Source organism: Amblyraja radiata, chromosome 12 (genome assembly GCF_010909765.2).
Source record: "Amblyraja radiata isolate CabotCenter1 chromosome 12, sAmbRad1.1.pri, whole genome shotgun sequence".
In the NCBI taxonomy this organism is placed as follows: Eukaryota; Metazoa; Chordata; class Chondrichthyes; order Rajiformes; family Rajidae; genus Amblyraja; species Amblyraja radiata.
This window is the reverse complement of record NC_045967.1, coordinates 3,653,660-3,668,113: the sequence shown is the minus strand read 5'-3', so window position 1 is coordinate 3,668,113 and position 14,454 is coordinate 3,653,660. Positions and strand designations below refer to the sequence as shown.

Sequence of the window (14,454 nt, the reverse complement as noted above, 5' to 3'; positions counted from 1 at the left end):
TTGCCACAACTTTTATAAAATCCATTTGCCAACACATTATATAGTCGGCGCCCCGAGATCGGGTTGGAGCCTCGAATGGAGTTGGGCAAAGGACAGAGCCTCCAGGTCGAGACATGAGAACAAAGGGGGACCCAGACTGCAGGGGGCGCCGAGAACAAAAGGGGGAGCCGGCGTGGGAGGCTGAAGAAGGGATGAGTACTTATTTCTAACTTTGTTGGCGTCTCCGTTGTGTACTTTGTATACAAAAAACCCAAAGAATGTAACAGCACCTAGCGAGGTATAAGTGACAATAAATATCATCATCAAGAGGAACCTCTGCATCAAATGAAAACAATAACTACCAGCAGTCGTGCTGAGAAACTGGTTTTATTTACACATATCCATGGGGTGGAGAAGTTTCACCTTTTAATTCCACAGGAACATTTTACATAACTGGTTGCCACAACACAGGCTTAAACTAAAGGGAAATGGCTGTCAGCAGTCAAAATGCTTGATAATAAATAGATATATATTTGTTATTTTACAAAAATCCAACAATCAAAGACATTCAGGTAAGATACCAATATAGAGTTCAGTTTGTGTGCATGCACAAGAATAACTGCAGTTGACGAGCAACATTGCCCAAATGGCTATAAACATTTCCACAGATGCAATATTTTGTCCTTATGTATACTATAAATGGAATAAAAGTGACTTCTGAAACATCAAATCTTTGGCAGCCCAGATTCATACGTCTAATAACATGTGGCCATGCATCCCATTGAGTTGATGCTGCTCTCAAGAGTATTCCCATCAGAAACACTCACCAATTTACTTCCCTGCAACTTATTTTCTCTTGCATGCCCATCAGCTCCCCTCTAATTTTCCACTACCTATCTACACTTGGCGTGATCTGCAGGAGACATTTTCCCTGTGGACCCTCAGTATATTATTGGGATGCAGGGGCCACAGGGAGAACATGCAAACCCCAGACAGGCAGCATCCATATTCAGGTTTGAACCCAAGTTGCCAGGAGGTGCAAGCCAGCAGAACTAACTGCTGCACCATTGCAATTGCCCTTCCTGTTCAACGCATCGCATGGCAAACACCAGATTGCACTCTGCAGCTTCTTATTTTCTCAAGTGGACACTTGGACATTGTGGCCAAAAATATTCTAACCTGTGTAGGAAGGAACTGCAGATGCTGGTTTATACCGAAGGTAGACACAAAATGCTGGAGTAACTCAGGGGGACAGGCAGCATCTCTGGGGAGAAGGAGACCACCACCCGTCACACCTCTGCCTATCCCCGCTGAGGTACACCAGCATTTTGTGTGAATGTTCTAACCTAGTTTGCTTATTGCAATTCGATCAGTTGCTTCCTACACGGGATTCTCCAAGCAAAGCCTGTGCACCAATCATGTCTGCATGCATTGCATTTGGGAAACCAAGGGGCAATAAGCACAGGACTAAGTGAGTTCTATAATATTCAGAGCAAAGGGATATATTGTAAATAACTTCAATAGGATTAAAAAAAAAAATCCCACTATCAAAAGAAAGCTAAGGATGAAATTCTTTTGAATTATCCCACTAAAATTCAGCGATGAATTAGTTGATACAGTGTGAAAATGGTTGAAGTACATAGAATTGACGGCATCAAATATTGAAAAGCAGTCAGCGGAGGCTGTAGCAACAATCTGTTTTTGTAAACACAAAGTGGAACAATGACATTGCGCCCAGTTAAATATTTGGTCATTGTAAACTGGAAAACAGAGTTACAACCAACCTGAGAAGAGGTACGTTTTTATTTTTCTGGAACTCAGTAATGTTAGTGTGACTTCCCGATGGATGGGGTTTTAATCACCATCAGGTGGCTTCTGATAACAGCCCAATTTGAGCACTTTGCTCAACTCGATCACCCTTGGCCTCTCGACTGTTTTCCAGAGGCGGTGCTGAATGCCGAGGTGTGGTGTCACAGTGCGGGCAACCCACGCTGGGAAAAGCATCACAGCCGACCGACCGAGATCAAGCCTCTCTTGCTCAGTACATCACTTTCCAGCAGGGATCACCAGGTAATGTTCAGAAGCTGATCACTTTTTGCTTCTCAACCCAAAAGATACTTGTGTAACATAACAACCAGCTCAGAAATGCAACGCAGAGAGCAGTTTAAAACCAGAAACCTCAAAACATTCATCATAACATCACAATGAATTGTCTACCTCATCCTCCAATTTACAAACATTAAATAAAGAACTTTTCAAAATGTACAGCAGTTTACAGCAAATGATTCACCACAAACATTTTGAAATAGATTGTATATATGGATGTTTAGAATGCCGCTCTAAAGAATCAGCTTTCAGAAAGATACACCCTCAAATACTTTATTTTATACCTGGATATATATAAAAAAAACATTGAATCATACTGCTGTTTTACTAGTCCCTGACCTATTTCATTCCAATGTGCAATTATAAATTTCCAACATTTAAATTTCATGAAACATTTTACATCAGCTACTCCTTCAAATATTCTGGAAGGTAGAGAAGGGCAAAGAAGAGTTCCATTCACTAATGAACCAAACAGCAATGGACAATGGACAACTGGGCGGACTTTATAGTGGGCTCAATTAGTATTAGTGGCTAAAATCTTATAAATGCTGTTCAGAATTGTGGCTCATTAAACAGATGCCAAATATTTCATTCTTGGCATGAGTCGTCTCTGGAGCAGCCTCCGTGAAAACCTACTGCTGGTGAATTGGCTTTAACCTTACCCGAAACAGAAAATTGTATATTGAAGAATGCCAACCACAAAACCAGATGCCGGTAGTATTCTTTTAGAAATGTTAAAGGCAGCAAGGAGGCATTTGTAAAACACACAACTTTTATCGAGCTCACAACACTAGGGAGTTGCAACTGGGGATGGGAACAACAGATGTAAAATTCACAGTATTGTGAGGAAACTGCCAGAGCATTTGTGGGGCAAAGCAGCAAGCCTGATGCAAGAAAGGACATTTGCTTTCACAAATGTTTGTCCATGTCACTACTCTCGATAGCAAGGATATGCTCGCTTAGCAATGAAATGCGTTAACCACTTGACATAGGGGTGTTTCCTGAGGGATGACTTGTTCTCAGATAATGCTCCATGGATGTCAGTGGCTTCTTCAAGTGGGAACTGAAGATCGGGAAGCAGGCTGTATGAAGGGGGGGGGGGGGGGGGGGGAAGCACGGCACGCACATGCAGCTTTCTCAGTGTCTACCAGTGTCAAACTACCAGCCAGCCAGGTTCTGCTAATCTGCTCATTTTCTTTTAATAGGGCTTTTTTTTTTAAACTGGTAATGAGTTGTTGCAAATCATATATAAAATAAACAATCATGTGGCTCAAGTAACATAACTGAACAAAGGTTAGGCGTTAAGTAATGCATGAATCCAGAGACGGCATCAGATGGCAACACCGCTTTTTGTAGCTAGGCGACCTATGTATTCAAAAAAGTTATGTGCAAAAACATCCAGCAATGTTTTCTGCGGACCGGACGGAGTCTTGTGGTGCAAGAACACAGGACGTTAGTTGGGGCACAATCTGCCAGATGAAGGAAGGTCAGTGGGTATCGGGTTATTGCAGCGTTGTAAACTACACCAGCAGAAATATCATGAAGGCAACTAAAGCTGTTCACTGTTTGAATAAATGTTTATCTGGGTCCTATTAAACAAAAAATGTCTCTGGTTATTGACTGGTATGTATAGCAGTTTTTTTTTGTAGTTCTAAGTAAAACCCTTCTTCAGCAAAGCTCTATACATTCACAAGATAATTATAGTGCAAACATCACATCAAAATAAATTTGGTGACTTCATCTAACTCGGGGACTTCAGGAGATCAAGATGCAGTCGAAAAAAAGTGTTGTCCGTCTTTGAGAATGTTTAAAAGGAAACGATTGAAGTTTTGTTTTCACCCAAAAAAAATATTTACACCAATAATTAACTCAAAACTTGCCTCCACCTCCAGCACACATGGTATAATCAGTGGTCCTTATTTAACGACAAGCACGAGAATGTAATAAATAAAAAGGTTCAAAAGCCAACACGCAAAAGGACAATGATCACCAACCAGCAGAAGGCAGGTACAACCTGGTACAACCTTGCTTGGTCAGACTGAATACATTGGGGGGTAACAATTAACTAGAGCATTGTCCTTTTGGTTCAATTAATGTTTAAAGTGAGTCATTCATTCACTGGCTTTTAAATTATAGGTACACTACTCGGCAGGCACCAGAAAAGTATAATCCAGGCGTTTGGAGGGCCTACTTCCCTCCATACATCCTCTCAATATCATTGAGGTAGTGGTTCTTTAGTTCCTTCCGTTTTAGCTTGAAGGCATCCGTTACCAGCCCTGTTTCAGGCGTCCACGGCTCTGGGCTCAAACGCACCTTGATGGGGACTTCAAACTTCTCCAGTTTACCTGAGTGCACAAAATTAGCAAAATCACGTTATTCCCTTATCATGTATCTATGCACTGTTAATGGCTCGATTGTAATCACATATTGTCTTTCCGCTGACATGCAACCAAAGCTTTTCACTGTAGCTCAGCACACGTGACAATAAACTAAACTGAAGTGAACTAAACTAATGGGGGTGTTTAATTCTCCATCCTTCCAAATTCTCCCTGACACTAGCAATCGCCAACTTGCACTTGAAGCAAGGGATGTCACACCACTCATCAACTTTCTCTTGCCCATCTTGAAATAATGAAAAATTGGCATCATCAGCAGCCATGCTTGACGACACCCTTCCTCTAGTTACATTTACTATCTCCTGAGCAGGGTATTAAACACAATCTGGATGTGCCAAAAGGCCACCAAGTGGGCATCTTAATTTCGATGCAATTGTCACCCCGTGGCTTGGTTCGGCAACTTGAACGTCCAGGAGCGGAAAAGAATGCAGAAAGTTGTGACCACTGCGCAGTCTATCATCGGCTCTGACCTCCCCACCATCGAAGGGATCTATCGTAGTCGCTGCCTCAAAAAGGCTGCCAGCATCATCAAGGGCCCACACCATCCTGGCCACGCACTCATCTCTCCGCTGCCATCAGGTAGAAGGTACAGGAGCCTGAAATCTGGTACATCCAGGCTCAGGAACAGCTACTTCCCCACAGCCATCAGGCTATTAAACTCACCATCAAACAAACTCTGGACTGTAATAGCCTATTGCACTTTATATGTTTATTTATGTGTATATATATGGTCTATGCTGTATAGACACACTGGACTGTTCTGTATTTATGCTTACAATACTCTGTTGTGCTGCAGCAAGCAAGAATTTCATTGTCCTATCTGGGACACATGACAATAAATTATCTTGACTTGACTCCAACGACAGTCATTTAAAGTTAGACCTTCATGCTGGTTGTGCCACCTACACCTTAAGAGCTGATGACCAAACATGTGGAACAAACACATTTCTGCTTCTTTTGAGTTTACTATAAAATATTGATTGCAAATTCAAATTAAAACCAAGTAAAAAAACAAAACAGGCCAATAACTATAAGACATAGGAGCAGAATTAGGCTGCTCGGCCCATCATGTCTGCTCCACCGTTTCAGCATGGCGGATCTATTTTTTTCCTCTCAACCCCATCCTCTTGCTTCTTCTCATAACTGTTGATGCCTTTCACTGCATGGGCAACACAGCAGCTTCTCCAGTAACCGAGAGCCCGGCAGCCCCTGTACTCACTGGACACCGATGCCTCTTTGATCTCCCGAAGCACCTCCGCCTCCATCTTGCTGTCGTTACAAATATCCTCCCAGGTTCCCTGAACGCGTTTCTGCTCCGCCAGAGCTGTCAGTTTCTTCTGGTTGGGCACCACAAAACTGATCACGTAGGATTGCTCGCTGTGAAGGAAGCAAGAACGTAACTTTGTGTTCAATGATAAGGGCGGGAAATCAGAATTTGATTCCCACGATGCCTTCCCCCCCTCCCCCTTGATGCCCTCTGCAAGAGTCATAGAGTGACACAGCGTGGAAACAGGTCCTCCGGCCCAACTTGTCCACACCGGCCAACAGGTCCCAGCTACACTAGTCCCACCTGCCCGCGTTTGGTCCATATCCCTCCAAACCTGTTCTATTCATGTAAAAGTGGCAAGTGCCTGGAATATGCTGTCAGGTGGTGGAAGCAGATCCAAAGTGTAGGAGCAAAATGCAAAGGCCATGCGGAATTGGTGTTTGTGTTTCAAGTAACGGGGCGCACCAGTTTACTACATCGCCCGGTACTTTAAACACCAACTTCGCAGGGCCTTTCCATTTTGTTCCTACACATATGAACAGTTAAGAGGCACTTAAATAGACACATGACCAGGAAGGGAATCAAGGAATACACATCATGTGCATGCAGATGGAATTAGTATGGATTGGCATCATGGTCAGTGCACACATGGGCCTGTTGTACCACTATTCCATGCGCTAATGAAGTGATTTGAGAGATTTACTAGCGTGTTAAGATTCCTACCAACTAGTACAAATAAACATGACCGCCTGCATCCTCTGATTGCTAAAATGTTTACAACTTCAAAAGGTTTCTTCCACTAACTGGTGATGGGAACATGTTGTTTTGAATCATCCTCAGGATAATGAATAACCAGGAAGCTGGCCTTCAACACCACTATAAATAGGCAACCAGGTGCCAAAACCCTCCACCTCCTGCACCATTCCGAGGTGGTGCAGCTTAAATTAAACATTTTGCAAATGTTAGCAGGCTGTCAAAATTAATTGGTTGTCAAAACTAATTGGACACTACAGAGATGCCAAAGACACAAATGACCCGTGGTAAACTTTCAAACCTAACCCGTACATAGCTAGCGGTCAGGCAAAGCACTCCAACATAATACCTAGAAGATGTGCTAATTGACCAAAACTTTTATGATCCTGACAAAAGTTGTAAAAACTCTCATTACATAGTGGGAGTTATGGCAAGAGTGTCAATGGTCCTTTAAGATAATAATTCTAATGATGAAATCACAGACCAAGGCAGAGGAGTTGTGTATCTGAAGAACAAGCTGGGGTAGACACAAACTGCTGGAGTAACTCAGCGGGACAGGCAGCATCTCAGGAGAGAAGGAATAGGTGACGTTTCGGGTTGAGATCCTTCTTCGGACTGATGTCAGGGGAGATAAGGAAGTGTAAGGTGTGAAAATATGATAAAGGGAATGGAGTTCAAGGAAAAAGCTGGGCAGGTTGCATTATCTGGCTTCCATCTGTTTCCCTTTTCAGAGATACTATCGGACCTGCTAACATTTCATGTATTTTCTAAGTCTATTTCATATTTCCAGTAACTGCAGTTTTTTATTTTCATTGGTTGCATATCCAACAGTAAAGCAAGCTGTAGATATCCAGATTATACTCCACCTGGTTACAGGGAATGATTCAGCTGGCAGTTGCTGTGAAAAGCTACAAGCATTGCACAAAACTGACAGCATTTCTGAGCAAGTGGGCCAGATTTCTGCACCTCATAAAGTTGTTGCATGTTTTTAGTTCTAGTTTAGAGCTACAGCACAAAAACAGGCCCTTCGGCCCACCGAGTCGGTGCCGACCAGCAGTCCCCGTACACTAGCACTATCCTACACACACACTGGGGATCATTTATAATTTTAACTATGCCAATTAACCTACAAACCTGTACGTCTTTGGATTGTGAGAGAAAACCAGAACTAGTTTACAAAAGACACAAGACTTGGTGGGTCAGGCAGCATCTCTGGAGAACATGGATAAGTGATGTTTCAGGTCAGGACTCTTCAATCAGACAGAAGGGTCCCGACCTGAAACGTCCAAATCTGAGGAAGGACATTATAGCCATAGAGGGAGTGCAGAGAAGGTTCACCAGACTGATTCCTGGGATGTCAGGACTTTCATATGAAGAAAGACTGGATAGACTTGGCTTATACTCGCTAGAATTTAGGAGATTGAGAGGGGATCTTATAGAAACGCACAAACCTCTTATGGGGTTGGACAGGCTAGATGCAGGAAGATTGTTCCCGATGTTGGGGAAGTCCAGGACAAGGGGTCACAGCTTAAGGATAAGGGGGAAATCCTTTAGGACCGAGATGAGAAGAAACTTTTTCACACAGAGAGTGGTGAATCTCTGGAACTCTCTGCCACAGAGGGTAGTTGAGGCCAGTTCATTGGCTATATTTAAGAGGGAGTTAGATGTGGCCCTTGTGGCTAAAGGGATCAGGGGGTATGGAGAGAAGGCAGGTACGGGATACTGAGTTGGATGATCAGCCATGATCATATTGAATGGCGGTGCAGGCTCGAAGGGCCGAATGGCCTACTCCTGCACCTATTTTCTATGTACCTATGTCACCTATCCATGTTCTCCAGAGATGCTGCCTGACCCGCTGAGTTACTACAGCACTTTGTATCTTTTGAAAGTTGTTGTTCTGATCACTTATTCCAAATGTCTGTTCCCCTGAATGAACACTTCTGCCAGTTTTCTTCTGAAATCCATGTGTAGCTTGTCTCACAATTCAAGCAAATTTAGCAATTTCTCGATTCTCTCCCAAATTCACATCTAACAATTCTTTCTTGCTTTCCACGTAAAATGTGTCATTATTTATCCTGCAGTACACCATCTTTTTGTATCTCCTTTCACTGGAATGAATTCCCAGAATCTCCATGGTTACTCTGAAAAACATGGAGACTTGAGAGGGTCCAGAAGAGGTTCTCCAGAACAGTGCTTGGATTGGGGACTATTGGTTGGAAGGAGTCTGGCCATACTTGGATTGCTTTAGTCAAGTCAAGTCGCGTTTATTTATAAAGCACATTTAAAAAACAACTCTCGTTGACCAAAGTGCTTTACATTGGTGGAGGTACTAACGTTATACAACATTAGTTCATAGATTAAGTACGTACATAAATACATACATATAGCCTTCCCTCAGAGGACGTCCAGAAAGGCTTGAGAGTAAAGATGAGTTTTAAGTCTCGACTTAAAGGAGTCGATGGAGGGGGCAGTTCTGATGGGAAGAGGGAGGCTGTTCCAGTCTAGAGGCTGCAACCACAAAGGCGAGGTCGCCCCTGACCTTATGCCTAGACCGCGGGATGTTCAGTAACCCCAAGTCGGCTGATCTGGAGGTGGTGTGGTGGGTAAGCAGACTTTTGATGTAGGAGGGGGCAAGCCCGTTAAGGGCTTTCTAGACATAGAGGAGGGTCGTGAAATTTATTCGGAACCGCACAGGGAGCCAGTGGAGAGAGGCCAGGATCAGGGTGATGTGGTCCCTTTTTCGGGTGCCCGTCAGGAGTCTCGCTGCGGCGTTTTGAACCAGTTGCAGGCGGGACAGGGAAGATTGGCTGATGCCAGTGTAGAGGGAGTTGCAGTAATCTAGGCGGGAGGAGATTAATGTGTGGATGATCTTTTTGAGGTAATCAAACTGGAGGAATTGTTTTATTTTAGCTATCGTCCGAAGCTGGAAGAAGCTAGCTTTAACCACGGCATTGACTTGTTTGTCAAATTTCAATGCTGAGTCAAATATCACGCCAAGGTTTTTGACGTGAGGTTTGAGTAGTGGGGTAAGGCTTCCAATGCTGCCTGCTATCATTTTGATTGAGTCCGAGGGGCCGAGAAGGATGATCTCAGACTTACTCTCGTTTAGTTGGAGAAAGTTCTGGAACATCATAGGCTGGGGGAGGATTGATGGAAGCATATTAGGTTACAAGAGGCATAGATAAGGCAGATAGTCTGTCTTTCCATCTCTGGAAAGGGAAACAGATGAAAGCCAGAAAGAGCAACCTGCCCGGCTTTTTCCTTTCTATCAGGGTGGATTTGCTAAATATTAGAGGGCATAATGCGCCTGTCCCACTTAGGTGACTTTTTAGGCGACCAAGCGATCGCCACATGGTCGCGGGTGGTTGCCGGGTAGTCGCCTTCATGGTCGTGAGGAGTTCCCGCATTCTGGGAACTAGTCGCGGCCTCATTATGGTTCCCGCGAATTTTTCAATATGTTGAAAAATTAGCGGCGACTAGAATGAAGCCGCCACGGAGAGTAGCGAGAATTCTCGTGCCGTAGTTGGGTCGCCAGGAGATCTTGGTTGGTTGCCAGGAGGGTGAAACTTGTCGTAGGTTCTCGTAGGTTGTAGCCGGTGCTGACCGGTGAATTTCATTGGCTCACTGGGGGAAAAAAGCGTAAGCAGTAGTTTTCAGAACCAAGGATAACCGACCGGTAATGTTAATGTCCGCCGAGCTTCACAGCCGTGTATCTCTGGCTTCATAAATGTTGTCTCCACTCCTTCTCCCCCCCTCTTTTAAAGGACTTAAGTGACCCTTCCCGTACACTGTGCCTTCACCGTTTTAATTACAGCGCCAACCTTCCTGTTCATCGTGGTGTGTGTCTGTATCACATTGGCTTTGCACCGTGTGAATTTCACTCAGACAGCACTCCCCCCACTTGCCCTGTCCCCCGCCTGCTTAACGGGGGTGTGTGTTTGTGTGTGTTTTTAAGTGGGACAGGACCATAACTTCAAGGTGAGTTGGTGAAAGGTTTAAGGAGATAAATTTGTTTGGATGAGAGCACACTGCCAGTAGAGGTGGCAGATAAGACAGCAACGTTTAAGAGACTTTTAGCCAGACACATGGTTACAGATCATGTGCAGGCAGATGGGATTAGTTCTTGTAAGAAGGACCGTATTTAACATTTCCCTTTATTTCCATTAAACCCATTTTATATATATTAACCCCTTAATTCCATTTACTATCAGTCAATCTTCAAAAATACAAAAACAAATTATGGAATCTTTTAACCGCCCGAGGAAAAACAAAACATCATCATTGCAGACGTAATTTTGCACGGTTACTGATTGCAACAGAAACCTGACCCTACCTGTTTGCATACGCACATATATTGTCAATGAGGGAACAGCTCTTCAAGGCAGATTCAACTTTGCCCAAAGATACATATTCTCCAGCTTGTAGCTTTACCAAGTCTTTCTTTCGATCTGGAAAATAGTTACATCACCCTAGAATTAGTTCAAGTAATGAAAGAGTACAAAATGATGGATTAGGATAATAGAAGTGGAAAGAAGATATCCAGGTGCTTATCTTCTTACAGGACGAAACATGATAGTCAAACAGCAGAGCAAACATCAGACAAAGAACTGGAGTCATAGTCATACAGCGTGGAAATCGGCCTTGCGGCCCAACTTGCCCATATGTCCCATCTACACTAGTCCCACCTGCCTGCATTTGGCCTATATCCCTCTAAACCTGCCCGATCCACATACCTGTCTAAATGTTTCTTAAACGTTGCAATAGTCCCTGCCTCAACCACCTCCTCCGGCAGCTTGTTCCATACACCCACCACCTTTTGCATTAAAAAGGTCCCCCTCAGGTTCCTATTAAATCTTTCCCCCCTCACTTTAAACCCATGTCCTCTGGTTCTCGATTCCCCTACTCTGGGCAAGAGACACTGCGTCTACCCGATCTATTCCTCACATGATTTTGTACACCTCGATAAGATCATCCCTCGTCCTCTGAATTATCTGAATCTCAGGACAAGTTTACTGCTTTGGAAAAAAAACCTTTTCATTAAAAGATCAAATTGAATATCTCTTGATGGTGTCTTCTGTTGCTAAACTTGTGGTTCTGGGGTCTCATCCCATTCCAGAGACATGAGCACAATATTCTAGCAGAACATTTCACCAGTGCTGTCTGAATCATTTCAGGCGAGACGTTATACTGTGGCCCTTCCTATTCCCTTAGGCAGATATAAAGGATCCAATTACACAATGCAAATTAGGACAACGAAAATATGCTGAGTTTGGTGGCTACTGTTTATTCTCCAATTGACATCACTACATGTAAATCATCTGGTTTCAGTCACATTGCTGTGTGTTTGGTCATCTGTTATGTGGTCACAGGTCTCAAAATGTCAGAATATACCAAGTTGCAGTGATATCCCAGTCAATAAAAGACTCCTCTCAAATACACAAATCTTTACTGTAACGAGCGACTGGTGTCAGAGCAACTACCGTGCTCCCAACATCAGTATAACCACAGAACTGATTGTTGATTTTGCAAGAGGAAGGCAGAGGATCTACAAACCTGTCTTCATCGACAGGACAACAGAAGAGTCAAAATCTTCACATTCCTGGGTGTGTATTTATCTGAAAATCCCATACCCAGCACATTGATGCAAAAATAAAGAAAGCCCATCGATGCCTCTTCTTCTGTCGAAGATTCAGATGATTCTGTACGTTACCAAATATTATTGAACTTCTACAGGTGTACAGTGGAGAGAGCACATTGACTGGTTGCATCACGGCCTGATTTGGCAACTCGAATGCCCAGGAATACCGAAGATTGTATAAAGTAGTGAACGCTGCCCAGCCCTTCAGGGATACTGATCTCCCCATCATCCATGGGATCTACCGGAGTCGCCGCATCAAAAAGGCAGGCAGCATCATCGGAGACACACACCAGCCTGGCCACACACTCATTTCACGCCTGCCATCGGCAAGGTGGGAGAGGAGCTTGAAAAGTAACGTTCAGGTTCTGAAGCAGCTTCTTCCCTGCAACCATCATGCTCTTATAGACTACAACCTCCAAATAGGCTCTGAACGACATTCAATTGGGGGAAATGTTTTTGACTTTGCATTATTATTGTGAGTTTTATAGTATGTATTATGTTGTTTATTATGGTATTTACAAAGTACTATGTTTACATATCTGTTGTGCCGCTGCAAGTAAGAATTTCATTGTTCCATTTCAGGACATATGACGGGGTGGGAGATTGCAACCTCCACCCTGTTTCGACGAATGCAATCAACCTGGCGTGCACAAACAGAAGATCAAACAGAACAAGTTGTCTTACAACTTTAGGCTGTGCACGCCACATGCAAGAAGAAGAAGGACATATGACAATAAAACACTCTGGACTTTTGATAAGCACCTTACAGTATATGTGAAAATCCAACCTATATTTTCGCTGCTGAAAGGCTCCGTGAGGGATTAACAGCAAGTGCTCTCCTGATTCATTTAGATAACAGCAGCAGGCAGGGATGCAATGGAGAGGGTATTGTGATCTCATGCAGATTGTTCACCAAGTGGCCAGAAATATGACACAGGTTATCGATCAGCAGCAGGCACTGCTGGCTGTTCCCTCTGCTGCTCCCATGGGGAAACCAATTAATTAGCAAAGAACACGGATTGAATTTGAAACCCTGACCTTCTGGGTGGTTCAGTTTCCACACACTGTGGACTAATCAAAAGGACCACCACAGATATCATCAGATATTCTTTGTCAAAAGGTTGCCTGTATCAGTCTTCATCTCACATTTCTTGGGACGCATAATACGCACAAAGTGTTTGAAGGTGGACCTCGATCCACAACCTCATTTATCCATGTTTTCCAGAAATGCTGCCTGACTTGTTGAGTTACTCCAGTGATGTGTGCCTTTTTTTTTTAATGATCCAGCATCTGCGGTTCCTGGCATCTGCCTTTCTTCAGCACACCCTAAGTTCATTCTTTCAGATGATCCCTGACCAGTCTCGCTTGCCTATCTGCTACCAATTAAATCAAGTCCAGTGACTCAGTTGGTGCACAAAGCTCAGGCCTCCAAAAGCGTGACCTGATCTGGGTGTAGTTTTGCTCAGGGTGGAGACTTCAGTGCACAAGGGGAACAGCAAAGTCAGGGCAATGGTAAACAGAGAGGACTAGGCAGTAGCATGGGATATTAAATGTGGGGGGGGGGGGGGCATGAAACAGAAGGCAAGGAAGAGTTTGGAGAGCAGCTGCTGGATGTTTTCTGACAATAATCTACTTTCTATGTTATTTATACAGCGAGGCAGGGGAGGACAGTTCAGCCAAGTGAAAAGTGCATCCTGTACTTGAGGGAACTGGCAGACTCTGCAGCCCTGTCTAATTGTCTCCAGCTCCCAGCATTGGCAATGAGGCACTGGCTGGAGTCACTGTGGTACATCTATCTACCAGGCTGAGGATTCTGTTGGTAGCCCTTCAGAGAGGCAGCCACCCCACATGTGAACTAGCGTGAATGGGTGATCGATGGTCAGTGTGCACTCGGGTATGTGAAAAGGAAAAGACTGAGGGTACATGTGGGTTCTTTATAGACACAGACATGGGAGAATTTATAAATGGAGAATAAGGAATTGCCAGAGAAACTAAACAAATACTTGGTGCCGAGGAAAGAACTGCAGATGCCGGTTTAAAGTGAAGGTAGGCACCAAATGCTGGAGTAACTCAACGGGACTGGCGAGAAGGAATGGGTGACAGGTACTTGGGGCCCATCTTCACCAAAGTCCCAAAAATACGCAAGCATTGAAGAACCTGATGGTTCAGTGCAAGTAAGGAAATAAAAATAAATGATTAGTAAAATAAAACTATTAAAGATACTAATGAGCCTGAAAAGTGGTAAATCCCCTGGTTTTCATCTGCATCGCAGTTTTGAAAAAGTTGGCTGTGGCGATAGAGGATGCTGTGGTTAT

At 43.8% G+C, this 14,454-nt stretch overlaps 1 protein-coding gene across 3 annotated transcripts in view; it reads right to left on the bottom strand.

Annotated features, from left to right (window-relative positions):
- Positions 1-349: 349 nt before the first annotated feature.
- The window catches only part of LOC116978865 (long-chain-fatty-acid--CoA ligase 4-like), a 91,399-nt gene continuing 77,294 nt past the window's right edge, over positions 350-14,454 (bottom strand). For all 3 annotated transcript variants that reach the window (XM_033030120.1, XM_033030119.1, XM_033030121.1), the window contains exons 14-16: positions 10,835-10,949; positions 5,701-5,858; positions 350-4,430 (exon numbers count right to left, since the gene is read on the bottom strand). In XM_033030120.1, the coding sequence (XP_032886011.1) occupies positions 4,273-4,430; positions 5,701-5,858; positions 10,835-10,949 (431 nt within the window). In that variant the 3' untranslated portion in view covers positions 350-4,272. The remainder of the gene's footprint in view (positions 4,431-5,700; positions 5,859-10,834; positions 10,950-14,454) is intronic.